General features: G+C 49.2%; 2 protein-coding genes across 5 annotated transcripts in view; one reads left to right on the top strand and one right to left on the bottom strand.

Annotated features, from left to right (window-relative positions):
• ZBTB7B (zinc finger and BTB domain containing 7B) overlaps positions 1-27,206 on the bottom strand; it is a 330,604-nt gene that overhangs the window by 186,303 nt on the left and 117,095 nt on the right. The gene's annotated exons all lie outside the window — the stretch shown is intronic.
• PBXIP1 (PBX homeobox interacting protein 1) lies at positions 3,898-24,739 on the top strand. Of its 4 annotated transcripts, none has more exons than XM_082202189.1 (11): positions 3,898-4,036; positions 11,329-11,482; positions 14,419-14,488; positions 15,305-15,366; positions 16,054-16,210; positions 17,495-17,728; positions 18,469-18,492; positions 19,008-19,078; positions 19,766-19,942; positions 21,229-22,274; positions 23,671-24,739. In XM_082202189.1, exons 2-11 carry the CDS (start codon positions 11,420-11,422, stop codon positions 23,774-23,776), a joined length of 2,010 nt encoding a protein of 669 aa, XP_082058315.1. In that variant the 5' UTR covers positions 3,898-4,036; positions 11,329-11,419; the 3' UTR covers positions 23,777-24,739. The 4 variants fall into 4 exon arrangements, with proteins under 4 accessions (XP_082058315.1, XP_082058314.1, XP_082058313.1 ...); XM_082202188.1 differs by having other exon boundaries at positions 15,278-15,366; positions 19,769-19,942; XM_082202187.1 differs by having other exon boundaries at positions 15,278-15,366.

Below are 27,206 nucleotides of genomic sequence, written 5' to 3'. Positions count from 1 at the left end.
CCAAAAAAGAGGCTGGCAGGGGACTTAGAAATCTAAAGGCAAAATCTCTGGTTTTTTTTGGGGGGGGGGATTTCTGACTGCAGTGCTTTTAGGGTAAATCTTCCAACAGTGGAGTAGAAGTTAAGGGAGGTGGGTGGGAGGGAGAGGACAGAGTGAACCATTTCCACGGTACAGAAAAGAACACTGGCGAAAGAGGCTCTTGTCTGATTCCGCAACAGGTGTGCATCTGTGATAAAATTTTACCTCCCTTTACAAGGTTGCCGAGAGGATTAGAGAACTTCCTGTGCTTCCAGGAGACAGACTGCAAGGTGGTTTTATGAGATAAAATTGACCTCCCGTTCACGGTTATTGTGAGTGCTGCGACCACTCCAAAAACCTTACATAAATGAATGCTAATATACATATATATATAGAAAGCGAACTGTTCACTTGGGTGCAGGTGACCTGGGTTGAGATTTATCTCGCTGGCTTGTCAAAATGTCCCATCTATTGCTGAAATCTGCAGGGGTGGAGGTGGGTGTTGCAGAGATTTAGGTGTGGCAGGTATGTCTGCACCCCCTTCGCAGGATGGCGAAGGCTGAATCACCCGGCCTGAAGGGTTTGTTTTGCTTTCTCAGCCAAACGCATCTCTAAAGCCAGAAACCATCCGGTTACAGAGCCAACATGCTATAGGATGCAGATCAGGTATCGGGGCTGCTGATCAATTCTGGGATCCCCTGTTCACCTCCTTGCAGAGCTTGCTCCCTGGGTTAAATCCCTCTGGAATTCCAAAGCTCACCTGATGATCTAGGGTCAGCATCTTTCAGCTGAGCCTGGCTTGCAGATTTGTTTTTGAGAGTGGAAGCCGCTACGTTCCTTAGAAGCAGCGTTGCAGGGAAATAATTTTGGGCCAGGGAAGAGGAACATTGGGGGGTGTTGTTCTCTGGAATTTTACAGGACTTTCCCCAGGCTGTCTGTTATTACCTGGCTGGAATGTGTCCTTGAACTCTTGACAATGCCTCTTGCTTGCTTGGGGGGGGGGGAGAATAAGATACAAGCCTGCTCAAGAGAGAGAGATAAAACTTTATTCGCATTAGCCAATGGCCATAGTAACAGTAAAACATTACAGTATACGCAGAAAAGGAAATTTGATATAAAAGCACAATTTAAAGTCCTGAATCAGCAGTCAGTTAGTGGCCCTTATTCTGATCCATCTATGATCCTAGCAACCTTTGCTATTAATCTGATCATTTTGATCTGATAGACGAAAGGACATTGTGGCAGTGGTTGAGCACCCTGGGATGGTTAGTACGAGTGGGGTGATGATCTCCTTCCTCAGGTCTTTAGCTTGCTCCAGAGACATTTGTTGCTCCACCCACATTTGCCTCTGGCCCCACCCACCACTCAGATGTGTTCCCCAGAAGGGAATTTGGCCCTCAAGCTGAAAAAAGGCTTCCCCCCCCAGACAATTGTTTCCTGGGTGCAGGTGGTAGCCTCTTTAGATATCAAGATCATTCTTTTAAAAAGGTCTTGTGTTCCCTTTGCCTACCTTGCCCCCCCCAATGGGTGCTAGTCAACAATGTTTTACTCAGAGTAGACATATTTAAATCAATAGACTTAACAGCCATGTTCTTCAGTTTCAGCAGGTCTACTCCTGAGCAGAACCCAACATTCTCCAATTCACTCCAAACTGGTGCCAAAATTTCGGAATAGTTTTGTGCTGCAAACCCTGTGTTGTCTGCCACCCCACAATTGAGTAAGTGATACTCGAAACAAAACACAGGGTTTGTGGCACAAGGTGGACAGTGTTGGGTTGGGGGGGGGTTACTTATGGCCCCCAGTTTGAGCATCAGTTACTCAATTGTGGGGAGCACAAAACGTGGGGTTTGCAGTACAAAATGAGTTCAAAACTTTGGAAGGGACCATGGGCATAGTAGCCAGGGGGTAGCCCCCCCCCCCATTAAATCAAAGTAAATAGATAAAAATGCTTAACTAAAATTTGAAATTGTAGGAAGATTTTGACAAGATTTTTCTGAGCACTTGGGACCAAAAGAAAGTAATTTAAAACAACCCTTGTTGAGACATTTCATTCCCAATCTGCTAGATGGAGCCAGACGGAGGATGATGACAGGTGGGTGTCCTGCCCCCCCCCAACATAAATCCTGACTACTCCCATCATAGGGGACCCAAAATTTCAGGGTTAGACTGTCTCGCCAGTGGTGCATGCTCTAGTTATCTCCCGCTTGGACTACTGCAATGCGCTTTATGTGGGGCTACCTTTGAAGGTGACTCGGAAACTGCAATTAATCCAGAATGCGGCAGCTAGACTGATGACTGGGAGTGGCCACCGGGACCACATAACACCGGTCCTGAGAGATCTGCATTGGCTCCCAGTACGTTTCCGAGCACAATTCAAAGTTTTGGTGCTAACCTTGAAAGCCCTAAACGGCCTCGGTCCTGTATACCTGAAGGAGTGTCTCCACCCCCATCATTCAGCCCAGACACTGAGATCCAGTGCTGAAGACCTTCTGACGGTTCCCTCATTGCGAGAAGTGAGGTTACTGGGAACCAGACAGAGGGCCTTCTCGGTAGTGGCGCCCACCCGTCCTTCAGATGTGAAGGATATAAGTAGCTATCCTAACTTTAAAAGACATCTGAAGGCAGCCCTGTTTAGGGAAGTTTTTAATATTTTATGCTGTCTTGTTTTCAACACTCAGTTGGGAGCCTTCCAGAGTAGCTGGGGAAACTCAGCCAGATGGGCGGGGTATAAATAATAAATTATTTTATTATTATTATTAACAAAGCTGGCAGATTCGTGGGGGAGAGAGCAACTAACTATGACGGCTGTTCCTCCATAGTTGGATGCAGTGATGCTTCTGAATACCAGTTACAGATAGGTAGCCGTGTTGGTCTGCCATAGTCAAAATAAAAAAATTCCTTCCAGTAGCACCTTAAAGACCAACTAAGTTAGTTCTTGGTATGAGCTTTCGTGGTATCTGAAGAAGTGTGCGTGCACACAAAAGCTCATACCAAGAACTAACTTAGTTGGTCTTTAAGGTGCTACTGGAAGGAATTTTTTTATTCTGTCTTTAAGGTGCTACTGGAAGGAATTTTTTTATTCTGTCTTTAAGGTGCTACTGGAAGGAATTTTTTTATTCTGTCTTTAAGGTGCTACTGGAAGGAATTTTTTTATTCTCAATACCAGTTACTCCCAGCAAGTGGAAGTCCTGCCTTCAGGCTTCCCATTGGGGCACCTGGTGGACCACTGTGAGAACAGGTACTGGATCAATGGGCCATTCGCTCTTCCCATGTTCTGACTTTAGAGTCTTGCAGAATTCGCCAGCAGCGAGGGCCTCCTAGCAGCCAGGTCCCCCAGTCCTTCCACAGAACCATAGAATTTCAGAGTTGGAAGGGACCCTGAGGGTCATCTAGCTCAACCCCCTTGCAACGCAGCTGCCCCATACGGGGATCGAACCTACGACTCTGGCGTTACCAGCACAGTGCTCTCGCCAACTGAGCTACCCAGGGCTGATATAAAGTGTCCCTGGGATGGCAGGAGAACCCGCCTCTCTGCTTGGGCTCCCAGCTGTCGCTGTCTCTCTGCAGCCTCAGCTTAGTCATGCCTGCTCGCTAGGATCCTAAATGGCTGACTGGGGGGGCACCCCTTCTCTACACCCCCCCAAGCCTTAGGAAGGCTGATCTTATGGGGGGACCCCTAGTCATCTCCCCGCAAAGCGTGCTCCTCCTTCCCGATCCAGAATTCTCCCCATTTAGGGGGTTTCGCACACATTTATCTCCCGGCCTCGGGATTGCATTGCGGATTCCAAAACAGTGCTGTCCTCCCCCCGTCCCCTGCCCTCTCTTCCCCTTCATTGGCCAAACTCATTTCCCCCAACCCCTGGGATAGGCTGCCTGGCCCCGAGGTCCCGCCCCTTTCCTCCCCCCCCCGCAGGGTAAAGGGCTGCGAAGTTTCCTATACAAAGTTAAGAGGCGTTCGCAGCCTTCCTTTTTCCACCTTCTAAAAAAACTTCCAGATCTGAGAGACCCCTAGACTAAGGTAAGGATGGATGGAAAGGTGAAGAGGAAGGGGATTGTTGTGGGGTAATGGTATGGGTCACCGGAGAGGGCCCGCCCCCCCAATTTTAGGGCAAGCAGCTCTCAAGGGAAGAGGGGGGCGGCGGCGGCATGATTTGGTCCAGCAGAGGGAATCCCCGAGGGTCGCTGATGCAGGGTTACCATGGCAACAGCCCCATCAGCTCTCCCGTTGCCCCTTTAGAGGGCTGGGTTGGTTGTGATTTCACCTTGTCTTCTGGGAGAGAGTTGCTGCTTTTTCGGGATATCTACGGTATCTATCTATCTATCTATCTATCTATCATCATCATCTATATCTATCTATCGCATAGTCTTGCAGTTTCGATGGAACTTGTTTTTTGAGATCCCTCCAAATGTGCTCCCCTCCCCCAACCACCCTTGCCTTGGATCTATTGCAGGTAACTTTGGTTCCAAAACTGGGAAGCGGCGTTTCGCCAAGCGATCAGTGCAAAGGGAAGGGTCTAGACCAGATCCTTTTATGCGCGGTTTGAGAGGGGCGATGCTGGAGTTGGGAGAGGTTCTCCTGTCCCATCGCAAAAGCCCACCTGTGCCCGTATATTGTACCCGCATACACAATCGTGCCCACATACCCTGCATGAATTAATCCAGAAGAATTTATTCTCCAGTTCTGTATACTCTTGAGTTTGCAAGCCCCTGGAATCGTTAGGGTTGTGTTTTGATGGAGAGGCGAGATCTTAATTGGCTGTATAATCCTCACTTCAACGCTAGGAATGCTTGTAAGGGGTCCATCTTTTATGCCTTCCAAGTTGCCAGTGCTACAGGGTGATTTATTCCTGGTGATTGCGGTTTTTTTGTTTTGTTTTTTGGCTGTCATGCTCAACATTCGCACACACCACTTTTTGAACACCCAAGGGCTTCATACCTTCAGTTATCTGTCAGGGATTATTCAGCTGCGATTCCTCCATTGCTGAGAGTTGGGCTGGAGGACTTCCAAATCATTGATTTCATGACTGTAAAGGTAAAGGGACCCCTGACCATTAGGTCCAGTCGTGACCGACTCTGGGGTTGCAGCACTCATCTCGCTTTACTGGCCAAGGGAGCCGGCGTACAGCTTCCGGGTCATGTGGCCAGCATGACTAAGCCGCTTCTGGCAAACCAGAACAGCGCACGGAAATGTTGTTTACCTTCCCGCCAGAGCGGTACCTATTTATCTACTTGCACTTTGACGTGCTTTCGAACTGCTAAGTTGGCAGGAGCTGGGACCGAGCAACGGGAGCTCACCCCGTTGCGGGGATTCGAACCGCCAACCTTCTGATCGGCAAGTCCTAGGCTCTGTGGTTTAACCCACAGCGCCACCCGCATCCCATGACTGTAAAAACTCAGTAACTGTAGTTCTGCACATGTTTACTCCGGAAAGTAAGCAACCATTCAGTTCAATGGGACTTCCTAGCAGGTTACAAGGTTGCACCCTAAACCTTATGGCAGGTGGGCAAACCACTGATGTTTAGGGATTCCAATTCCCACCAGCTCTGACCAGCACGACCAGTGGGCAAGGAGGATGGGTATTCTAATCTAGCGACATCTCCGGAGGTCAACAGGTCCCAAACCCCTGGCTATCATATTATTACCAGTTTTTGTTTTATTACTTTGTACTATTTGCTAATATAATAAGCCTTTATGCCCTTATTTTCAATGTAAAAGTTATGTGTGTCCTTTTGCTAAGCGATCTGTAAAAAGGGGATGGAGGGGAAGCTCCCCAAAAGTTGCTGAACTACAACTCCCATCACCCCTCCTGCTTGGGTTGGGTGTGGTGATGGGATTTGAAATCCACCACTGCTTCACAACAGGCTTGCACGGCAGACCAGGTGGCGATCTATGGCTGAGGCGAGAGGGTAGGAACAGGCCCTGCAGATCCTTTTGGACTTGTTATTTATTTTTTTAATTAAACTTATATCTTGCCCTTCCTGCCAAGCACCCCAGGGCAACTGCTGAGGAATTATGAGAGTCCAACAAGGGCTGTAGCTCTCCCCACTTGCCCCAACAACTTGAGTTATCTGCAGCAGTGCGTGTTTCGCATCCACAACTCACGCTATTTCCAGGGGGAAGAGCTTTGTTAAGGGGTTGCATCGAAACCTACGAAGGGTCTGATCAGAGGTACAAAGCCCTTCCGTCTCTTGTTGGACTCCAGTTCCCATCAGCCAACATCAGAATAGCCCAGTTGCTCATGGATGATGGGAGTTGTAGTGGAGGGCTCCACGTTGGCTATAACACATTATGAGATGCCCTGAAGATACCAGGCAGCTCACGTATGATGGAAGCACCATCCCGGGTTGCTGCCCCGCAACAAGCCCTCTCACATCCCTGCTGAAGTGCTGCCAGGACCTCATGTAGAATTGGAAGGGACCCCCAAGGGTCATCTAGTCCAACCCCCTTATTGCAGCTATACCCTGCTTTTTTTCTCCAAGGAGCTGAAGTTGGTGTACATGGGTCTCCCCCTCCCTCCCTCCCTTATCCTGCACAACAGCTCTGTGAAGTAGGTCAGGCTGAGAGGGGATTTGAATCTGGGTCTCCCAGGTCATAGTCCGACACACTAACCGCCACACCGCTGCGGACTCTCTTGTCCTATGAATTTTTGTTAAAAGTGTTGTTGTATAGAGAGGCCCATTTTTGTCCCTGCCTGTGTCGGGTGGTGCTTGGCTGCCTGTAGCCACTGCCGCCAAGGATCCGGCCCGACTAAGTTCCGCTGTCCCACATAAATCTCCTATTAAGGGCACCGCTGCCAGGGTTGCTATGGCATCGGAGCTGGGGGGGGCAGAAGTTGAGAGCAGCAAAACAAGGCCGCTTCCTGCTTGCATCTTCTGATGCAAAACCACAGCCTCTTTGTACGTTGAGAGCAGGATCAGGGGACACAGAAATATATGTACATACTAGGGGTGCAGTGTGACTTTGGGGATTTGTGATTGTGTGGTGTTGGGAATTAGCTTTGTCCCACGGGATTAGGCTTCTGAAAGAGGAACAATAGTGCCTATTTCACTCCAAGGATCCTGCCCCAAAACTTTTCTCTTTTCTCCCAATTTTTGGCAGGGAGAGCTGCTGCCAGTCAGTGCTGGCAATGCTGATCCAGATAGACCAACGGTCTGATTCACTAGAAGGCAGTTTCCTATGCCAGTTCAGTGGAACGGAAGGGCTGTAGCACAGTGACAGAGCACCTGCTTTGCAACAGAAGGTCCTGGGTTCGAATCCTCAGCATCTCCAAGTTAGGGCTGGGCACGTGTCCTGCCTGAAACCCTGGAGAGCTGCCAATCCGTGTCAGCAACACTAAGCTAGATAGACCAATGGGTTAAGGGTTTCCTACCTCGAGAGGCTTGTCTCCAACTCAGTTTTACTCTTGAAACAGATGGGTCTAATTTAGTCACCTTTTTATACCCTGAATATGGCAAACATTACATGCACCTGCAGTGAGTGTTAGCATCCACGGGTACATGCTTTTAAAAAATAAGATAACATTTAAAACAGCAGCCTTTTTCTTCCTTCTTTTTCCTCAAACTTCCAGATTAGGAATTCTCTGAAAAAAGGTGCTTTTCCTTCGTATAACCACGGGGGCCTAGCAGGAGAGGGGGTGGGGGTGGGAACCCAAACCAGCAAGGCTGTTTAAAACCCTGCGTCCAAAAAAGGAATAGTGGAGAGTTACTTGTTGTGGGGGGAGCAGGAATTATTTCCCTTCTGGAGCTCCCTATGGGAGTAGAAAAGCTTGGAGTTAAATGGATTCTGGGGCAGGAGGCAAGAAAGATCTTGTCATGGCCCTCCAAAGCAGTCTGGGCTGGTCTGCTCAGCAATTTCCACCTGCTAAAGTGTATTAAAAGCGACTAAAAATACCTCCCTCCTTTTCCCCAAAGTCAGTCTCCTGTTCTGACAGCTGTTCCCTACAGGGAAGGGGGGGGGGATATTTAACAAGAATGTATTGCATGGAGGGGAGAGAAGAGGTCTTGAAAAGTGAAGAATTTACTTCTCATCTCTTAACAGCAGACCAGGCCGATTGCATTGCTAAATCCTGGAAGACCTTTAATCTTAATCATCGGGATTGCTGTGTTTAAGGGTTGGCAGACTGCCCTACTTGAAGAGATGTCCCATAAACTAAAACTACATAATGGGCAGAGCTCGAACGACCATTTTTAATTTTCATATATGCCTTGATTTTACTTCTTCTACAAAATATGGAGTTGCAGGCTCACTCAGTGCCACCAGTATATGCAAACGCCAGATTCTCAACAATAAGGGAGATCACAAGTGGAGATTGCTTTTATTCTTACCAATACCAAAGGGAATATTTGTAAGAGTCATTACTTTATTATCCTTTTAGAGCTGCATTGGATCTTTGTAATTTTGTTTCCAAACTGCGAATCTTTATGGTTTAAGGTTTTAATTCTTTGTTTGATTTCTTTTTATTACATTTAAGAAGAGAAGAAAAATAGAGGTTTTTAGATATGGGCATCTTTTTTTTTTTAAGGGGAGGTCTGGAGTACCTATTCATTTGACACCTGTGTGTGTCACCCGCCAAAAACCCACCAACTTTGTCCCAGGGCCCCATTTTTCTGTTTGCAAGAGGACTTGTTTCCTCTTCCTCTCCTTGCTTTCGGAGTGCTGGTAATCAGACCGCGTTCAGAGTCCGGCATAATTTGGATTCCCCACATTCTCTTTCCAGCAAGAATAGCTCTGCCTGGAAGACGTTTTTAAAACTGCCCACCCCACCCTCCTTTCCAAACTAATAAGGGAAGATGTTCTTCTCTTGTCTATTCTGGGTTGGCTCCAACTCAGTCCACTTCAGAGTAGACCCACTGAGATAAATGAGTTTTATCTATTGTACTTTCTACTCAAAGAGTACATTCTACTTGAAGGCAGTATATACACCATACATATTTGCATATTGTATTATGCATATTGCCTTATTTATATGATGTTAGCCGCTCTGAGCCTGGCTTTGGCTGGGGAGAGTGGGATCAAATAAAATTTATTTATTTATTATTTATACATCTGAAGCACATTCCCCCATCCAAAGAATCCTGGGAATTGTAGTTTCCTAAGTGTGCTGGGACGCAGGTGGCGCTGTGGGTTAAACCGCAGAGCCTAGGACTTGCCGATCAGAAGGTCGGCGGTTCGAATCCTGGCGACAGGGTGAGCTTCCGTTGCTTGGTCCCAGCTCCTGCCAACCTAGCAGTTCGAAAGCATGTCAAAGTGCAAGTAGATAAATAGGTACCACTCTGGCGGGAAGGTAAACGGCGTTTCCATGTGCTGCTCTGGTTCCCCAGAAGCAGTTTAGTCATGCTGAAATCTGAGTGCTTTGTTTACCTCCTGCCTGCCAGGTTACCTGTTTAATGGTCACTTGATTGGATTGCCTGGGGAGCCTCGCTAGTCTTTTGTAATGATAAATACTTAGTTCTGGGCCAGGTCACAGGCTCACACCCTATTCAAACACAGACATACCCTTAAGACAGGATTTGTAAAGGGAAAAGACAATGGGGAGGTTTCCCACCTTGACCTTGCAAAGAAATAGTTGAGGTCAATTTGTTCAGGACTTTTTTTCTGTGGAGTTTTCAGACATGTGGTTTATATATTTATGTACGTGTTTGCTTGGTACATTTATGAACATTTATTACATATCAATGACCTTAAAATTGCGGAATAAAGGAAGGAGTCCAGCCACCAACCGGAGCAAATAGCTGTAGACCAAAGTTTATTGCGCAACAAGTTCAAAGAAGAATTTTGAACCCCGAGGATGGAGTGACAAGGACTTTTAAAAGTTTCCCACCATATCCCAGAATACAGTTCGTACAGCATCATTGATACATCACTGACATGTCACAAAAGGGGAGAGGTAGACAGGGGTTGTTGTTGTTGTTTAGTCGTTTAGTCATGTCCGACTCTTCGTGACCCCATGGACCAGAGCACTCCAGGCACCTCTGTCCTCCACTGCCTCCCGCAGTCTGATCAGACTCATGCTGGTAGCCTCAAGAACAACATCCAACCATCTCATTCTCTGTCGTCCCCTTCTCCTTGTGCCCTCCACTAGTTTAACCTTGGCAAACATGTCCAAACAAGTCCTTGGTACAAGATTAGCATAAGCAGGCATGGCAGGGCAAGACCCAGGTATAAGATTAGCATAGGCAAACACCTCTGAAGTCCCACCACCCGAAGTACAATAGAACTTCCTTTGCATGTCTGGACCCCTTGGCAGGTCTGGTGATGGGATTAGGCTTTCCTTGGCCAACAATCAGCTCAGCAATTGTCATCGCAGGGCACTTCCTGGGGTAAAGTAAAGGGACCCCTGACCATTAGGTCCCATCGTGGCCAACTCTGGGGTTGCGGCACTCATCTCGCATTATTGGCTGAGGGAGCCAGCGTACAGCGTCCGGGTCATGTGGCCAGCATGACTAAGCTGCTTCTGGCAAACCAGAGCAGCACACGGAAACGCCGTTTACCTTCCCGCCGGAGCGGTACCTATTTATCTACTTGCACTTTGACGTGCTTTCGAACTGCTAGGTTGGCAGGAGCAGGGACCGAGCAACGGGAGCTCACTCCATCGCGGGGATTCAAACCGCCGACCTTCTGATCAGCAAGTCCTAGGCTCAGTGGGTTAGCCCACAGCGCCACCTGCATCCCTACTTCCTGGGGTAGGAGGTATGTATACACGTCCTCACACTTGGGGAGGTGGCAGGGGAAAGAGTCATTTTCCCAAGGGCAAAATAGTGTTGAATGAAGGAAACTGGCAAAGGAGTTTCTTTTATATGATTCTTAAAGCTAGGTAACTTCCCTGAGCTGTCAAGTTGAAAGAATATGGAGAAGGGCCTTAGCTCAGTTTGCATGCAGAAGGTCCCGGGTTCAGTCCCTGCCATTTCCAGGTAGGGCTGGGGATCTGCCCTGCCTGAAACCCTGGAGAGCTGCTGCCAGTCAGTGTAGGCAACGCTAAGCTAAATGGACCCATCAGTCTGACTCTGTTCCGATGCCCCTATTTTAAACCAGCTGTTTGCTCCAAACCATGAGACCTGGGATCTTTATTCATGGGATTAGAGACCATAGCTGCTGCTGCTGCCAGCCAGTGCAGACCGTGCTGGGGTGGGAAACAGAGAGGCCGGCTGGCCTGTTCCAGGTTTCTGCATCTCCACTCTCATCTGCAGCCTGTGCCCCAATTTCTCTGCCCAAATTAATTTGCCAGTCAAATTCCCCCGGCGTGAAGCGGCCAGCCTCTTCTGCTTTGTACTCGAGGCTGATAAAGAACCTCCTCTGTCTCTCTCTCTCCAGACGTCTTCTGTTCCTTCCAGCCCCCCATCCAATTGGGGGTCTGCATCGCTAGGAGGCCCCACTGACCCAGCGCCCCGTGGCATGAGCCAAAATGACTGACAATTCAGACTCCCGGGAGTCGGACAACAACAGCTGGGTGATTGCCGGCTCTGAGGTGAGCGGGAGCCGAAAACAAACTGGGGAGAGGGGGGAAGGCTCTGTGGGGCAGGGGCAAGACATCAGGGATGGGGCAGCATAATGAACTCCTCAAAAGCCCTTTCCTCGTAGGCTTTTGGGTCTCCCAGGCCTGACCTCTTGTGAGGAGGACACTAGTTGGGGTCAGTGGGGGGCCATAGAACCTGCTTATTTTCTCTGTAGGCTGGGGGGGGTAGGGTAGCCTGCAGCCCTCCAGGTTTTTAGGGGCTTTCCTCCTGGACTGTTGTCCTTGTTGCCTGGGGCTGATGGAAGCTAGAGTCCATCAGCATCCCTTGGAAGATGCCCCATCCCTGAAGTTGGCAGTGAGGTTTGAAGCGGGTGGGCAACCTCAGGCTTGGGGGGCATCCTCAAACCACGCCCACTCTCCCTGGGCTACACCCATCTTTCTAGGCCACACCCCTTTCCTGAGGCCACGCCCTCTTTCCAAGAAACATCAGTCTACCTAGGCCACGCCCATCTTTCCAGGCCGCACCCCTCCCGCCACACCCCCTCACCCGCATTGCTTCGTACCCTCTTCAGGGGGTGGAATGCTCCTTTGGATGGATGATTAGGGGATGGGTGGGTTTCTTAACTGGCCTACTGTAGGGACGCGGGTGGCATGTGGGTTAAACCACAGAGCCTAGGACTTGCCAATCAGAAGGTTGGCGGTTCGAATCCCCATGACGGGGATTCCCTGCTCCTGCCAACCTAGCAGCTCAAAAGCACGTCAAAGTGCAAGTAGATAAATAGGTACCGCTCCGGCAGGAAGGTAAACGGTGTTTCCGTGCGCTGCTCTGTTTCACCAGAAGCGGCTTAGTCATGCTGGCCACATGACCCAGAATCTGTACGCCGGCTCCCTCGGCCAATAAAGCGAGATGAGCACCGCAACCCCAGAGTCGGCCACGACTGGACCTAATGGTCAGGGGTTGCTTTACCTTTACCTATACTGTACACAGGTAACATTTGCATCAGTTGCTCCGCCCACTTTTGCCTCTGGCCCCACCCACTTGGGACCTGCAGCCCCTCAGAAGGCAAGAAGATGCAGCCAATTGAAGCTGGAGCCTTCCGTAGGCAGAGTAGATATTGAGCTACGACCCCTTTCTTTCTTCACCAGGCTTCATCTCGCCCACCATCACCCACCCTTTGGCCCACGGGACCGTTTCCCCCTAAACCACGCCCACTGGCTCCAAGCAAGGTGTCATATGTGGGGCAGGTGCCCAGGTGACCATGGAGAGACAGTCGGGAGCTCAAAGCAGGTCATCTTCTCCCGCTTCTGCCAGGCAGCTGATGGGCAAGAGAGAGACCCCTGTGCCTTTCTCCTGCAGCGCCAAGTGGCTTCCGTTGGAAATTTCTGCAGAACTGGAACTTGCCCCTTCTCATTTTTTTTTATAAATAATATTTATTGAAGTTTTACAAACATTAATAAGTTTCAAAGTTTAAACTTAAAAAATAAAGACAAAGAATAACCCTAATAGAATAAAAAGAATTAAAAAAATACAAAAGCAAAACACATGAAAAATACAGAATAGAAAACAGTTAACACGAAGAAAAAAGAAAAGAAAAAAGGAAAAAGAAAATCAATAATTTCATATCTTATACTTCATTTACTAGTTTCCTGACCTCCTCACACGTCCCTTTTTGTATTCCAGTTCAGATATTTAATTCAGCAAGTCCTTACCCTCTATCATTTGTCCTTACTCAGCATCTTAAGGTAAAGGTAAAGGTACCCCTGCCCGAACGGGCCAGTCTTGACAGACTCTGGGGTTTGTGCGCCCATCTCACATCTATTGGCCGGGGGCCAGCGCTGTCCGCAGACACTTCCGGGTCACGTGGCCAGCGTGACAACGCTGCTCTGGTGAGCCAGAGCCGCACACGGAACGCCGTTTACCTTCCCGCTGGTAAGCGGTACCTATTTATCTACTTGCCCCCGGGGGTGCTTTCGAACTGCTAGGTGGGCAGGCGCTGGGACCGAGCAGCGGGAGCGCACCCCGCCGCGGGGATTCGAACCGCCAACCTTTCGATCGGCAAGCCCTAGGCGCTGAGGCTTTAGCCCACAGCGCCACCCGCGTCCCCAACTCAGCATCTTAACCTATTATAAATATATATTTTCCACCATTATCAATCCATATTTACATATTCTTGTTAACCTTTTTACCAACACCGCTTATTTTCAATCCAACATCCCTTTACCATTCATTAATTTTACAGTATTTCTGCAAGTAGTCTTTAAATTTTTTCCATTCTTCTTCCACCGCCTCTTCTCTCTGATCTCCCCTTCTCATTTTAGCAGGGGGCTCAGTGCAAAGCGCTTGGTGCTAGGGAGGAAGAAAAGCCCCCTGCGCTACAGTTCCCAAGCACCTGGCAACCAACGGGAGCTCCTTGTGATGGACTTTGGTGGGTGGACAAGGGCAGTTTACCTGTATTATTATTATTATTATTATTATTATTATTATTATTATTATTATTATTCCACTCTCCACCCTAAGGTCCCATGGTGGGTTGCAACATTAAAGCACAATATAACAAACCCTTTTAAACAACTTACAGTCAGGAAAATAGGGTGGGCCCTAAAAATATAGTGATCAACCTCAAATATAATGATCAACCATGGGCAGTTGAATTCATCCTGCACGCCTGGGTATTTTGCTTTAAAAAATAAACAAATCTCTATTTCTGATGCTTTGTCACAGTTCTTCTCTTCTTCTTTTGTATCCAAGAATAAATAAATAAAAACATAGTTGCAAAAAACACACACACAACCATAATGATGCTGAGTGATTGACAAGTGGGTTGCCCCACTCACCTGCCAAAGTTGGCCCACAGGGGCGGGGCCAGGTAAAGATCCTCCCCCATCCCACTCTAGGAGAAAAAGGGGAATTTTGTGACCTCTATTTTCGACGTGTTTTGCCCCTCCAGGCTCTACCTGTAGAAGACCTTGGCTTGGAAATGCAGTCTGGGTCTGAACCGGCCCAGGAAGAGACACAAGGTATGTAGCAATGGATGAGGCCCTTGCCCAACCCTTAGCTGTCTTCCATGTCCTTTCCTGACCCCACCTGGCATATCCTGACCGCACCTGTTGCTTTGCAATCCTCTGCATGATATTGCAAAAGCTGGACTTCAGTATATAATGGGGAAGCTGCTTTGCATATGGGGTCCGGCTCACCTCACTGCTCTGAAGGAGGGAAGCATATTTTCAGTGATGGAGGATACCTGGTATTTTCATCAGACCCTGTTTGGTTACTCTGTGTGTGTGTGTGTGTGTGTGTGTGTGAATCCCAGGCATGAGGGCTGAATGCCCTCTGGCCCTTGGAACTTTCACCAGGCCACACCCCCTTTCTCCAGGCCACACCCCTTTTCTCAGGTCACGCCCTTCACCAGTCCTCCTTTGCAGCTTCCTTGGGTGTTTTTGCCTGGCTGAAACTTGTCCTTGAACCCCGACACCCCTTGCTTCGTCCATGTTTGCTTCTGGCCCTGCCAACTCCTGGCATGCGCCCCCCCGAACCCGGAAGTTGCCCAGAAGGGAATGTGGGCCTCTCTCTTTGAAAATGGTTCCCCACCCTGGATCATAGCTGTCAACTTTCAGATTTGAAAAGAAGGGATCGGCAGCCTCGAAAATAAGGGATCAGCAGCCTCACCTGTCCCGGGGTGACAATCTAACAATCCGGGACAGCAGCGGGAAGCAGCGCTGGAATAAGGAAATTTCCCGCAAAAAAAGGGAGGGTTGACAGCTATGCCCTGGATGCAGATGAACATAATAAACACATTTGTTTACTAGCTTTAACACAGGCATCTTTTCGGACAGCCCCTCTCGGCGAGAGCAAAACCCTCGTCGACCGCCCTGATGCAGACGGCGCCAGTCAGAAGGTACAGCATTCGCTTAATTCTCTGCATGTATATGAGAATTCTCCAACGTTGGGGCTTCGTTCCTCTTTGAACTCAATTCCATTTGGCAATTAGCCAAACGATCCACACAGGCCCTCTTCTGTTGGGGCCTGCTGTGGCCACAGATGCACCCTGGAGGTAAGGCAGTGGGCGGCAGTAGGCCCAGCGCCCACAGCGAAAATTTTGTGGGTGCCCAGGCACCCAGGGCCTCCTGGAGTTGGCAGCAGTGCTTTGGACATGTAAATGGCGGTAATTGGCCAATGAAAGCCATTACTGTACAAAGAAACTGGTCTGACCAAATTTTGCACGGTGGCTCCTCCACATTATACAATTTACAATAATCTTTGCATTCTACAATCTTCTCAAATCATCTATATATTCTTATTATCTTTCCTTACTAATTTTTCTTCCATCTAGTACTTCACATTTTAATCTAGGCATATTAGCGTATCTTTTTTTGAGCAATATTTTGGTTGGGCTCCATTTTGAACCAAGATGGCAGACTGAACCTTTTAAAACTACACTAATTTTTTTTTGTATCTTAGAACTCTCAAACAACACTGGATATGAGGTTTCCAGGAAGTAGGCACACACACACACACACACATAATCACAATTCAAGAACAATGCCGATTTTACAAGCATCCTTATCTCTCTCTCGCGATCCAGGGTCCTGAGGTGGTGGTGGACCCCAGTTCTGAAGAAACCCCCTCGCTAGTCAAGACCCCAGAGCCCGCCCTGTCACATGCAAAGGAGGCCAGCACCTGCGAGGCTGAGGAAGGATCTGTGCCTGTCCCACAGGGAACTGTCTTCATCCACAAAGCAGGTGACTTAGTTCCATGAGCATAGGCAGTTCTTTGTGGAATAATGCGGAGGCCTTTGACAGATCTCTGCCCCAAGCAGCCTACACATCTACATTTTGGCTGCCGGAAGAAGCAATAGAGGAAGTGCAGAGGGCAAGGAAACAGAACACAAATCCAAGCAATTGCATGTGTTTTAGGCTTCATGTTAGTGTCTGGACAGATGTGCTTAAGGACTTAGTTGGGGCAGAGATTCTTGTCAGGTCTAAGGGCCGCATTTATTTGTGGGCAGCTTTCAGGGGGCCACATTCTAGTGGTGGACATATCCAGGAGGCAACAGTAGGTGGAACAGCAAACGAAACCTTAGCTTTGTAGGGTCGCCCTTGCTTACAGATGTTCACTCGCTCTGACTTCATCCTGGCAAGCAGAAGGTACTATTGCAGGTCAAGAGCAGGGTTCCAATCGAGGAGAATCATAGAATCATAGAGTTGGAAGAGACCACAAGGGCCATCGAGTCCAACCCCCTGCCAAGCAGGAAACACCATCAGAGCACTCCTGACATATGGTTGTCAAGCCTCTGCTTAAAGACCTCCAAAGTAGGAGACTCCACCACACTCCTTGGCAGCAAATTCCACTGTCGAACAGCTCTTACTATCAGGAAGTTCTTCCTAATGTTTAGGTGGAATCTTCTTTCTTGTAGTTTGGATCCATTGCTCCGTGTCCGCTACTCTGGAGCAGCAGAAAACAACCTTTCTCCCTCCTCTATGTGACATCCTTTTATATATTTGAACATGGCTATCATATCACCCCTTAACCTCCTCTTCTCCAGGCTAAACATGCCCAGCTCCCTTAGCCGTTCCTCATAAGGCATCATTTCCAGGCCTTTGACCATTTTGGCTGCCCTCCTCTGGACACGTTCCAGTTTGTCAGTGTCCTTCTTGAGCTGTGGTGCCCAGAACTGGACACAGTACTCCAGGTGAGGTCTGACCAGAGCAGAATACAGTGGCACTATTACTTCCCTTGATCTAGATGCTATACTCCTATTGATGAGGAGGATGTGGAGCAGGAACCATGAGGTTCAGAGGTAGGTTCTACCTTTATGTTGAATTTCCACAAAGAGAGCTCAGGGTTCAGGAGCAAAGAGGGCGACTCGCCACCTCTCCATCCGCAACCTGTAATAGCTTCTTTGCTTGGAGCAATTTCACCCTCGCCATAGGCGAGCGGCCACAGGTGAGCCTGTTTTCTCCAGTTGACGCAATATTTTGATCCTCATTTCTTGCCCTCTTCTTTCCTCTCCTTTCCCTTCCCAGGCCCTCTGGGGGAGGAAGAGGGGAACACTTCCAGCAGTGGGGAAGAGGCGTCCAAGGAGCGTGACGTTGAAGGCCTGCGCAGGCGGAAGGGTCGGGACGCGCCCCCCATTCTGCCGGGGGCTGGCAGAGATCGCGGCGCGGAGGCCTTCGAGGGCGACGACGGTGGCCTTCCCAGGACAAAATGGCTGTTTGGGTTCCTTGCCCTCTTAGGTTTGGCCTTGTTGGCATCCTTGGGTAAGCGGTGGCCTTGCTAGGGTGGGGCTAACTCTGCTAGCTGTTCCCTCTGGGATGGGCCTGTGACAGTCTTAATAATAATAATAATAATAATAATAATAATAATAATAATAATAATTTATTATTTATACCCCGCCCATCTGGCTGAGTTTCCCCAGCCACTCTGGGCAGCTCCCAATCAAGTATTAAAAACAATACAGCATTAAATATTAGAAACTTCCCTGAACAGGGCTGCCTTCAGATGTCTTTTAAAGATAGGATAGCTGCTTATTTCCCTCACATCTGAAGGGAGTGCGTTCCACAGGGTGGGTGCCACTACTGAGAAGGCCCTCTGCCTGGTTCCCTGTAACCTCACTTCTCGCAATGAGGGAACCACCAGAAGGCCCTCGGCGCTGGACCTCAGTGTCTGGGCTGAATGATAGGGGTGGAGACGCTCCCTCAGGTATACAGGACCAAGGCTGTTTAGGGCTTTAAAGGTCAGCACCAACACTTTGAATTGTGCTCGGAAACGTACTGGGAGCCAATGTAGGTCTCTCAGAAACGATGTTATGTGGTCCTGGCGGCCCAGTCTAGCTGCGGCATTCTGGATTAATTGCAGTTTCCGGGTCACCTTCAAAGGTAGCCCCTCTGTGTTAACCTTTTTGCAAACCACGGTGAGGGCTTTTTAAAAAACAATCAAATGGCATTTCATGAAATAAGTAATAATAAAGCTCTTTGCCTCTCTTTACCTCTCGCTACAGGAATCATATTTGACCAAGATGATGGTAAGTCTTGTTTTAACTCCCTTTCCGCACCAGTGGGGAGCCACAACAGAAATCCCCCCCCCCACTATTTTGCCGGCTTAGAAAGAGGCTCTATAACATATAGAATAAGAGAACAAGAAGAACATACATTTAAAGAAGATTGGGAAATGTTTCCTGAATATATGGGGCGAGGTATTGTGTATGTTTGAAAATGTTGGCAGCATTTAGTTAAATTCAACAGGGTAAATAAGTTCTGATGCATGTAATAATGGAATGCTGAATTGTTTAGTTTATGTAAAATATGCAGGGATTTATGATATGCAGAATGAACCATGGAAGGAGAAGAAGGAAAGTCATTGATATTTTAAAGATGTTTAAATGAATATTCTGAATTTGTAAAAGAGAAAATTTAATTGTGTGTGTGTGTGTGTGTGTGTGTGTGTGTGTATGAATATGAAAGAGGCTCTTAATTTTTTCAGCTCTCCCCTTTTTCTCCTTTACATCCTCCCCCGCCCCGCCCCGGCTGTCTCCTACAGGCCCAGTGGACATTTTCAGCACCTGGTCAAGCTCAGACAGTGAAGAGCCCCTTCCTGGCTCTGTTGGGGTGGTGAGTCTTCTTATCTCTGTGCTGATGCAAGAGGGAACAGGGGGTTTCCTGCTTGGAGTTCTGGAGAGCAGCTGCCAGTCTGTGCAGACAAAACTGGGTCTGGGTCAGCATATGGAAGCTTCTTGCTGGCTTGCTGCCCAGCCAAAGATTCCAGCCAATGGGATGCCTTGGGAGGGTCAGGAGGGCGGAGCCCTCAGGGACCAACACTTGGCTGTGATGTTCAAATCCTGGTGTTTGCTAATAATAATAATAATAATAATAATAATAATAATATTCCCAAACTACTCTGGGCGGCTTCCAACAAAGTACTGTATTAAAATACAGCGGTCTGTTAAACATTAAAAGCTTCCCTAAACAGGGCTGCCTTCAGATGTCTTCTAAAAGTCTGGTAGTTGTCTTTCTCTTTGACATCTGGTGGGAGGGCGTTGCACAGGGCGGGTGCCACCACCGAGAAGGCCCTGTGCCCGGTTCCCTGTAGCTTCGCTTCTCGCAGTGAGGGAATTGCCGGAAGGCCCTCGGAGCTGGACCTCAGTGTCCGGGCTGAATGATAGGGGTGGAGACGCTCCTTCAGGTATACTGGGCCAAGGCTGTTTAGGTCTTTAAAGGTCAGCACCAACACTTTGAATTGTGCTCGGAAACGTACTGGGAGCCAAAAAGGCTGCGGCTCACTGTGACTCCCCACCCCAGCAGGATTGGCCAGCTTCGCCCCCACGGGAACCCCCGGTTGGCGACGAGCTTCAGAGAGCCAAGGAAGCGGTGATGTCATCAGATGGTGACCGCCAGAGCCTGGATTCCATGGGACTCTTGCTAGACAAGCTGGCCAAGGAAAATCAAGACATCCGGCTTATGCAAGCAGAACTGCAGGTGGCTGGAGGGTCTGGGTGTAGCGAAGGAGGGCAGAGAAGCTCCTTTGCATGCAGAAGGTCCACGGTTCAATCCCCAGGGGCATCCCTGAGTAGGGGGGGGATTGTCCCCCACTTGAAATCCTGGAGAGATGCTGCCAGTTGGTGGAGACAGTAAAAGTTAGGTAAAAGGTGGTGCTGTGGTCTAAACCACTGAGCTTCTTGGGCTTGCCGATCGGAGGGTCAGTGGTTCGAATCCCCGCGACGGGGTGAGCTCCCGTTGCTTTGTCCCAGCTCTGCCAACCTAGCAGTTCGAAAGCACACCTGTGCAAGTAGATAAATAGGTACCATTGTGGTGGGAAGGTAATGTGCACTCTAGTTTCCGTCACATTGTCCCGTTGCACCAGAAGTGGTTTAGTCATGCTGGCCACATGACCTAGAAAGCTGTCTGTGTACAAACTTGAAACCTTTGACTGGACTTAACCATCCAGGGGTCCTTTACCTTTACCTTAATAAGTTAGGACCTGATTCTTCTCTCTCATAACAGTAGTCCCCCCTCCCCATTTGTCATTTGTCCCCCCTCCCCATTCATATCATTTTCATTACGTATCCCATAATATTTCAAAGCATTTATCATCACATACAAATCTTTTTTAACACACAATGTTTCTTCTTGACTCCTGCCCCTCCTTTCCTGATGTTTGATTTTTACTCTTTTTCATTAGCTGTTTTATAACAGATACGTATTTATTATCTAAGCCCATCTACCGTTAAATATTTCGGTAATCCACTGCTTATATTACAAATCCTTCATATATTGGTGATAATTTGACAGATAATCCACCAGTGGTTTTCATTCCTTCTTAAATACTTATGCGAGGGTTACCATATTTCAAAAAGGGAAAATCAGGACACAAAAGTTGTCCAGCTTTTCTTTTTCTTGGCCAAAGTTTTTTCAAAGTCAAACTTTGAAATGTTAAAATGATTTTTAAAATTAATGAAATGTATACATTTGAAAAGGTATAAATAAAAACTTAAAATAAATAAATTAAGAGAATAGAATGTGGGACTAGGTGGGCGTTTTTAATGACAGCAACAATGACGAAATAACTCCTTTCCAGCCTGAATTTTACTGCTGAAACGAATGCTCCACAAACAGTTTTTGGGGAGCGGCCCTTAATAATTGTTCCGGGTTCCTCGGTCTGGTGATGTTTTGTCACTTCCGTCCTGGGATCCGGATTTCCTCTCACGTCTTTGCTCCAGTGAACAAACGCGTCTCCATTTTCCTTTCCTTTTGGAAAACCGCAGGCCCAGAAGGAGGAACTGCAGCTGCTCCTGCGCAAGACGGAAGGCGAGGCGCTGGACTTCACCTCTCAGCGCCAGAATTTGGCCGCCGAGAACTCCAGGCTGGCGGAGGCGCTGAAGCAGGAGACGGCCTCCCTCCTCGCCACGCGAGCCGAGCTCCATCTTTTGCGGGAGAAGCTGGCCGAGGCGGGCGACTCCAAATCCCAGCCGCGCCCGGAAAAGCTGCCCTCGCAGGACCGCCAGCGGGAAAAGGCAGAGAGGCCCGAAGCCGAAATACGGCGTCTGCGCTCCTTGCTGGCGTCGGTGCGGCGGGACTTGGGGAGGGCCTTCCAGAAAGTTCCGCCCGGCAACGTGTCCGAAGGGCTCCGGAAGGAACTGGACGGCGTGGAAAGGAGGGTGGCCCAGGAGCTGGAGGGGGCAGAAGAGGGGGCCAAACCGTCCTGGAAAGATGGCCACAAAGCCAAGCGAGGGAAGGAGAGGGCCTGGCACAAAAGGCACGACGGCCACGAGGAGCGCAAGCCCACGCACCACGGCGAAGGCCCAGAGAAGGAACACCGTCCTCCGTACAAGGCTCCCAAGATGGGCAACGACGGGCCGCACCGTCCCAGGAAGCACCAGGGGCCGCGAGACGCCAAGATGGCCAGAGACGGGGAGCACCGGAAGGCCAAGAAGCCCGCTGAGCCCGGTGCATTGTGGGAAGCGCTGGCCAAGCACCCGTACCGGCCTCCTCAGGGCTGCGCAGGTGTCGGCGAGTGCGCCCGGCAGGAAGGGTTGGAGCCAGTGCAGAAGCCGCGCTTCTTGCCCATGCTCCAGAGCTACCTGACTGGGCTGGGCTGGGCCGAGCACTACGGAGGACTAGTGGCCGCCCTCGACGGCTACTTTGGGAGCGACGGGGCCTTTGCCCACGACCGCCTGAGCTTTGTGGAGTTCCTGGATGAGGTTGAGGATGCGCTGGAGGAGCTGGCGGAACAGCTGGGAGGCAGCGAAGAGGAAGCGGATAATTTCGAGGAGGTGATCCTGAGGCAGCTGGGGGCAGCCCCTGCGGGCAGGTGAGAGAGAGAGCCTGCGAGGTTGTGGGTGCGGGAGACGCTCTAGGGCAGGGGTCAGCAAACTTTTTCAGCAGGGGGCCGGTCCACCGTCCCTCAGACCTTGTGGGGGGCCGGACTATATCTTGGTGGGGAAAATCAATTCCTATGCTGCACAAATCACCCAGAGATGCATTTTAAAGAAAAGCACACATTCTGCTCATGTAAAAACATCATGTAAAAACAAAGAGTTTGGATTTGATATCCCGCTTTATCACTACCCTAAGGAGTCTCAAAGCGGCTAACATTCTCCTTTCCCTTCCTCCCCCACAACAAACACTCTGTGAGGTGAGTGGGGCTGAGAGACTTCAGAGAAGTGTGACTGGCCCAAGGTCACCCAGCAGCTGCATGTGGAGGAGCGGGGAAGCGAACCCGGTTCCCCAGATTACGAGTCCACCGCTCTTAACCACTACACCACCACTCATGTAAAAACACGCTGATTCCCAGACCGTCCGAGGGGCGGATTTAGAAAGCGATTGGGCCGAATTTGGCCCCCAGGCCTTAGTTTGCCTACCCATGCTCTAGGGGCTTTAAATGTATGGTTTGAATGCAGTACCACTGAGCTTCGTGACCAAGTGGAGGATTTGAACCCAGGTCCCCCAGGTCCTACTGTGACATTTAAACCGCTTATGCCGCCACTGGTTCTCACGTTTATTCCTTCACCTAGCTAAGCTATGGGACTCGATTCTGTGGGGCACAGTGATGGCCCCCGACCTAGATGTCTTTCAGAGACAAATTCATGGAGGAGAGGACTACCGGTGGCTATTAGCCACAATGGCTGTGATCTTCCTCCACAGTCTCAGGCAATCATGCTTTTGAATAACAATGACTGGAAACCACAGGAGGGGAGAGTTGCTCTTGTGTGTGGGTCGTTCGTGTGGGTTTCCCACGGGGGCATCTGAGGAACCGCTGTGAGAACAGGATACTGGAATAGACGGGCCATTGGCCTGATCTGACAGGCTCTTCTTGCTTTCCTATTTATATGTTATGTTTTCCCCATGTCATACGTGGCTCTGAGACGTTCCTGGTTGTGGGGAGCGAGAAGGGGAAGCAGACTGCCAATGGTGTGCTCTGCACCTGCGTGGCTCAATGTTATGTACTGAAGTTCTCACCCTGGGCCAGCAGGGGGATACTGTAGATAGTTATGCAAATAAGGGATCGGAAGTGACATTCAGTGATTGGATAGTTTTAGAAAATTGTTACAGTTGCGTTGTACTAGAGTTCTATATAAGCAGGCTGACTGAACCCTTCAGTTCAGTTCTGTTCTGGCCTGTGAATAAACAAGAGCTGTTTGAAGAATTGCTCACCCACAACTTAACACTCAATGTTATCAGCCTTAACCTTCTTGCCTTCTCCCCAGATTCGCGCAGCGGGACAGCAGCGCCCAGCGCCACCCGAAGGAGAGGAACCCCGAGGGACACGGGCGCAAGAACGGACGAGAGAGCACCAGCTGGCCCCATGGCTAGGATGGCAGGACCTGCCAGTACTAATCTGGCTCAGGGTGGGGAGGGTAAAGGAGTTGGGCCTATCAAGGATTACTTGATGTCCCAGTGGAGGGGTTGGTGCCATTACTCGTTGGCAGGGAAGTGTTTTTATCAACATGCCAAGTTCTGATGTGTGGGGTCACCCAGATACATTGTCCTCCCTCCCCCCACGTCCACTCAGAGCCCTCCATCCCCACCCACCCCACCCCAAGTTTGCTTCCACTCAGTAATGACCATTAGTAGAGGCGTTTGGACAGTTGCATTATCGTCAGGAAAGCAAACCTTTTTCACCCCATGTCCCCTCCTCTTGGGAGAGATCTTTGCTGGGGGTGGATGAGGGTCTCTCTATAGGGCCTTCCCACCCAGATCCAGAGGGTCCTGGCTCACCTCTCTTTTGGCTCGGGATAAGTACAGTGGTACCTTGGGTTAAGAACTTAATTCGTTCTGGAGGTCCGTGCTTAACCTGAAATTGTTCTTAACTTTTAGCTAATGGAGCCTCCCGCTGCTGCCACCGTGCAATTTCTGTTCTCATCCTGAAGCAAAGTTCTTAATCCAAGGTACTATTTCTGGGTTAGCGGAGTCTGTAACCTGAAACCTCTGTAACCCGAGGTACCACTGTAATTGTGCCAAAGGAAAAATGGATTGGAACCCCAAATTAGAAATAGGACGCCGGCGAGATTTTGCTTCTCGGGACGCTGTGACCTTGCTGTTGTCCCTTCTAAGCTCTGAAATTCTCCCGAAAGTTTCATCCTCCTCTCTAATTAGGAATGGTGAAAATGAGGGTATCATTTCCTCACCTGGTGGGGGTGGGGAAGGGTTGAGTCACTTGGGGGGATGGCTTGTTTTCCTTCTTCCCCACCCCACATTCACCCCCTCCCTACTCCCTCACAATTTCTTGCACTGTGAGTGTGTCGGAAACCAAATAAAGGCACTGATTGTTCCTTTCTTTCCAAGGTTGTCTCTGATTAAGTGGCCCATTGAAGGCCGTAAGGTGGATGTGGGGAGGGAGTGAGGGGGGGTAATGCTGGCAGGGTGGAAATGTCCTTCCAACAACATATCCTCTTTTTGTTTTGCCATGGCAACAGCTTTCGGTCGTTTGCTGTTGTTGTTTTTTCAATACAAGGACACCTGCTAAGAATATCGTTGTGAATCTTCCGGCCTGTGCATCTGAGTAATTCCTGAGTTTGAGGAAAGGACCACTGCTGAGTTATCAACCCCCTGCTTTCCAGAAGGAGGTCCCTAATTCAATTCCATGTAGCACTGGGTGAGGGGAAATCCTGGGTGGCTGCTGCCAGTCAGTGTAGACAACGCCAGGCTAGATGGACCAAACCTCTGACACAGCTCCCTGCGTTCCTGCCCCTGCTCAAACTCTCCTCTCTTTCCCAACAATGCATGCAGGATACTGGCTCAATGAAGGGTGTGTAAAGGAGGAATTGTATCTCAGAGCATAAGCAAAGTGGTTTCCCACCTCCAGTATCTTTGGGATAGCTAGGGTTGCCATACGCCTGGAATTTCCCAGATGTGTCCGGCAAAATTAGCGTCCGGGGGGAATTTCGAAAAATGGGCAAAATGTCCAGGCAATCCCTCCCCCCTCAACTATTGTACTCTGATTTTCAGTTCTTGAAATATGGCAACCCTAGATTAGCATCTCACTTGCAAGACTGGTGCGCCAACTCCCATTGCAAAGCTGGAATCACACTTGTTGTTGTTTGGTCGTTTAGTTGTGTCCGACTCTTGGTGACGCCGTGACCCCAGAGCACGTCAGGCACTCCTGTCTTCCACTGCCTCCTGCAGTTTGGTCAAATTCATGCTGGTAGCTTCGAGAACACTGTCCCACCATCTCGTCCTCTGTCATGCCCTTCGCCTTGTGCCCTCCATCTTTCCCAGCATCAGGGTCTTTTCCAGGGAGTCTTCTCTTCTCATGAGGTGGCCACAGTACTGGAGCCTCAGCTTCAGGATCTGTCCTTCCAATGAGCACTCAGGGCTGATTTCCTTCAGAATGGAGAGGTCTGATCTTCTTGCAGTCCATGGGACTCTCAAGAGTCTCCTCCAGCACCATAATTCAAAAGCATCCATTCTTCCGCGATCAGCCTTCTTTATGGTCCAGCTCTCACTTCCATACATCACTACTGGGAAAACCACACTAAGAGGTCACAAATCCCACCGTTAAGAATGTGCCACCTGCCTTTGCCATGTATCAATGGATGGGTGAACCTCAAAGACAGATGGATTTACAAGGGAACTTCAACCTTCATCCCCTTTTTGTGGCTCAGCAGCACACAGCTGGTCCTCCAGTCATCCACCCTACCATAGAGTTGTCTACGTTTTTGGCTAGACGGGCCCCTGCTAGGTTTGGGTGGGTTTGATGACCTTGAGAGCAGGAGAATCGTACTTCAGATTATCCGGCCAGAGCTGGGATGTAATCGTTGCAAGACTAAGAAGCGATTTTTCACATCAGTTGCGCCCAAGTTGCTGAATGCGCTGTTGGAATTGAGGAGGCGGAATGAGTCCATTGTGGCAGAAGCTTTTTTAAAGCCACACGTTCTTCACAACTGATGGAGATTGACTGGCGCAAGAGATCTCAGTGCCCACTCCAGTGGAGGCTGGTTCACTAGGGCAGATGTGGCAGGGCTCCAAAAACCCTCATTTGCCTTTCTTCTTAACTTACAACCAGTCCATCCACTTCCTCCTCCTCCCTCTCAATGCTGCCCTTGTAGAAGGCAGCAGTGAGGAGGTTCATGGGGAAACAGGAACTAGAAATGGGTGGCTCTGCCTGTCATTGGGCTCTCTGGCGCCACCTTCTGTTGGGCTCCCTGCCTTTTGCCCAATCATCCCCAAATAGGCACCTGCGACCACTGGCCCTTTGCTTAGATAGGTTGGTTTTTTTTAAAGGTGAATTCATGAAGAGGAGACTTCTGTCAATGGATGTTAGCCATAACAAGTGGAACTTGCAACAGGATGGGGGCTCTTGTTTAAGAGGCTGGCTAGCCATGCCCACTTCCTGGGTACTCCATTGCACCTGCCAACTCCAGATCAGTTATTATTCCGTTACTAGAGCAGGCGCAGACCTCAATGGACAGGGTTTTTGGGGGGAAGGAGGGCAAAATACTTTGCTTTGTACATTAAGTCAGCAGAACTATTTGTGTGTGTCTGTACGCATCTGCGGCTTACATATTCAAACCTAGCTACCAATCTGAATGTTTTAAATGCTGCTATTTCTTTTGGACCATCCTTGGTAAGTTACTCCTTCACTTCCTCTTAAAGACTATCTTCTAATACTAATAAGTATACACCACTCATTTTTAAATGGGCATGCTCATTACACTTTTTCAAATTTAAGAGTGAAATCTAAAATACTTTAAATCCAGTAGAATTGTTTTGGTATCACTGTGAATCAGCTATAACTGGGGTG

The sequence above is a fragment of the Podarcis vaucheri genome (genome assembly GCF_965113315.1).
Source record: "Podarcis vaucheri genome assembly, chromosome: 16".
Lineage (NCBI taxonomy): Eukaryota > Metazoa > Chordata > Lepidosauria > Squamata > Lacertidae > Podarcis > Podarcis vaucheri.
This window is presented reverse-complemented; position numbering and strand designations above follow the sequence as displayed.

Excerpts from the sequence above, each read along its gene's own strand:
- PBXIP1 (XM_082202187.1), top strand. The coding sequence starts at position 11,420 with ATGACTGACAATTCAGACTCCCGGGAGTCGGACAACAACAGCTGGGTG. Across the intron at positions 16,211-17,494 it reads TGTCTTCATCCACAAAGCAG|GCCCTCTGGGGGAGGAAGAG; the intron begins GTGACTTAGTTC and ends TTCCCTTCCCAG. Across the intron at positions 18,493-19,007 it reads CATATTTGACCAAGATGATG|GCCCAGTGGACATTTTCAGC; the intron begins GTAAGTCTTGTT and ends TGTCTCCTACAG.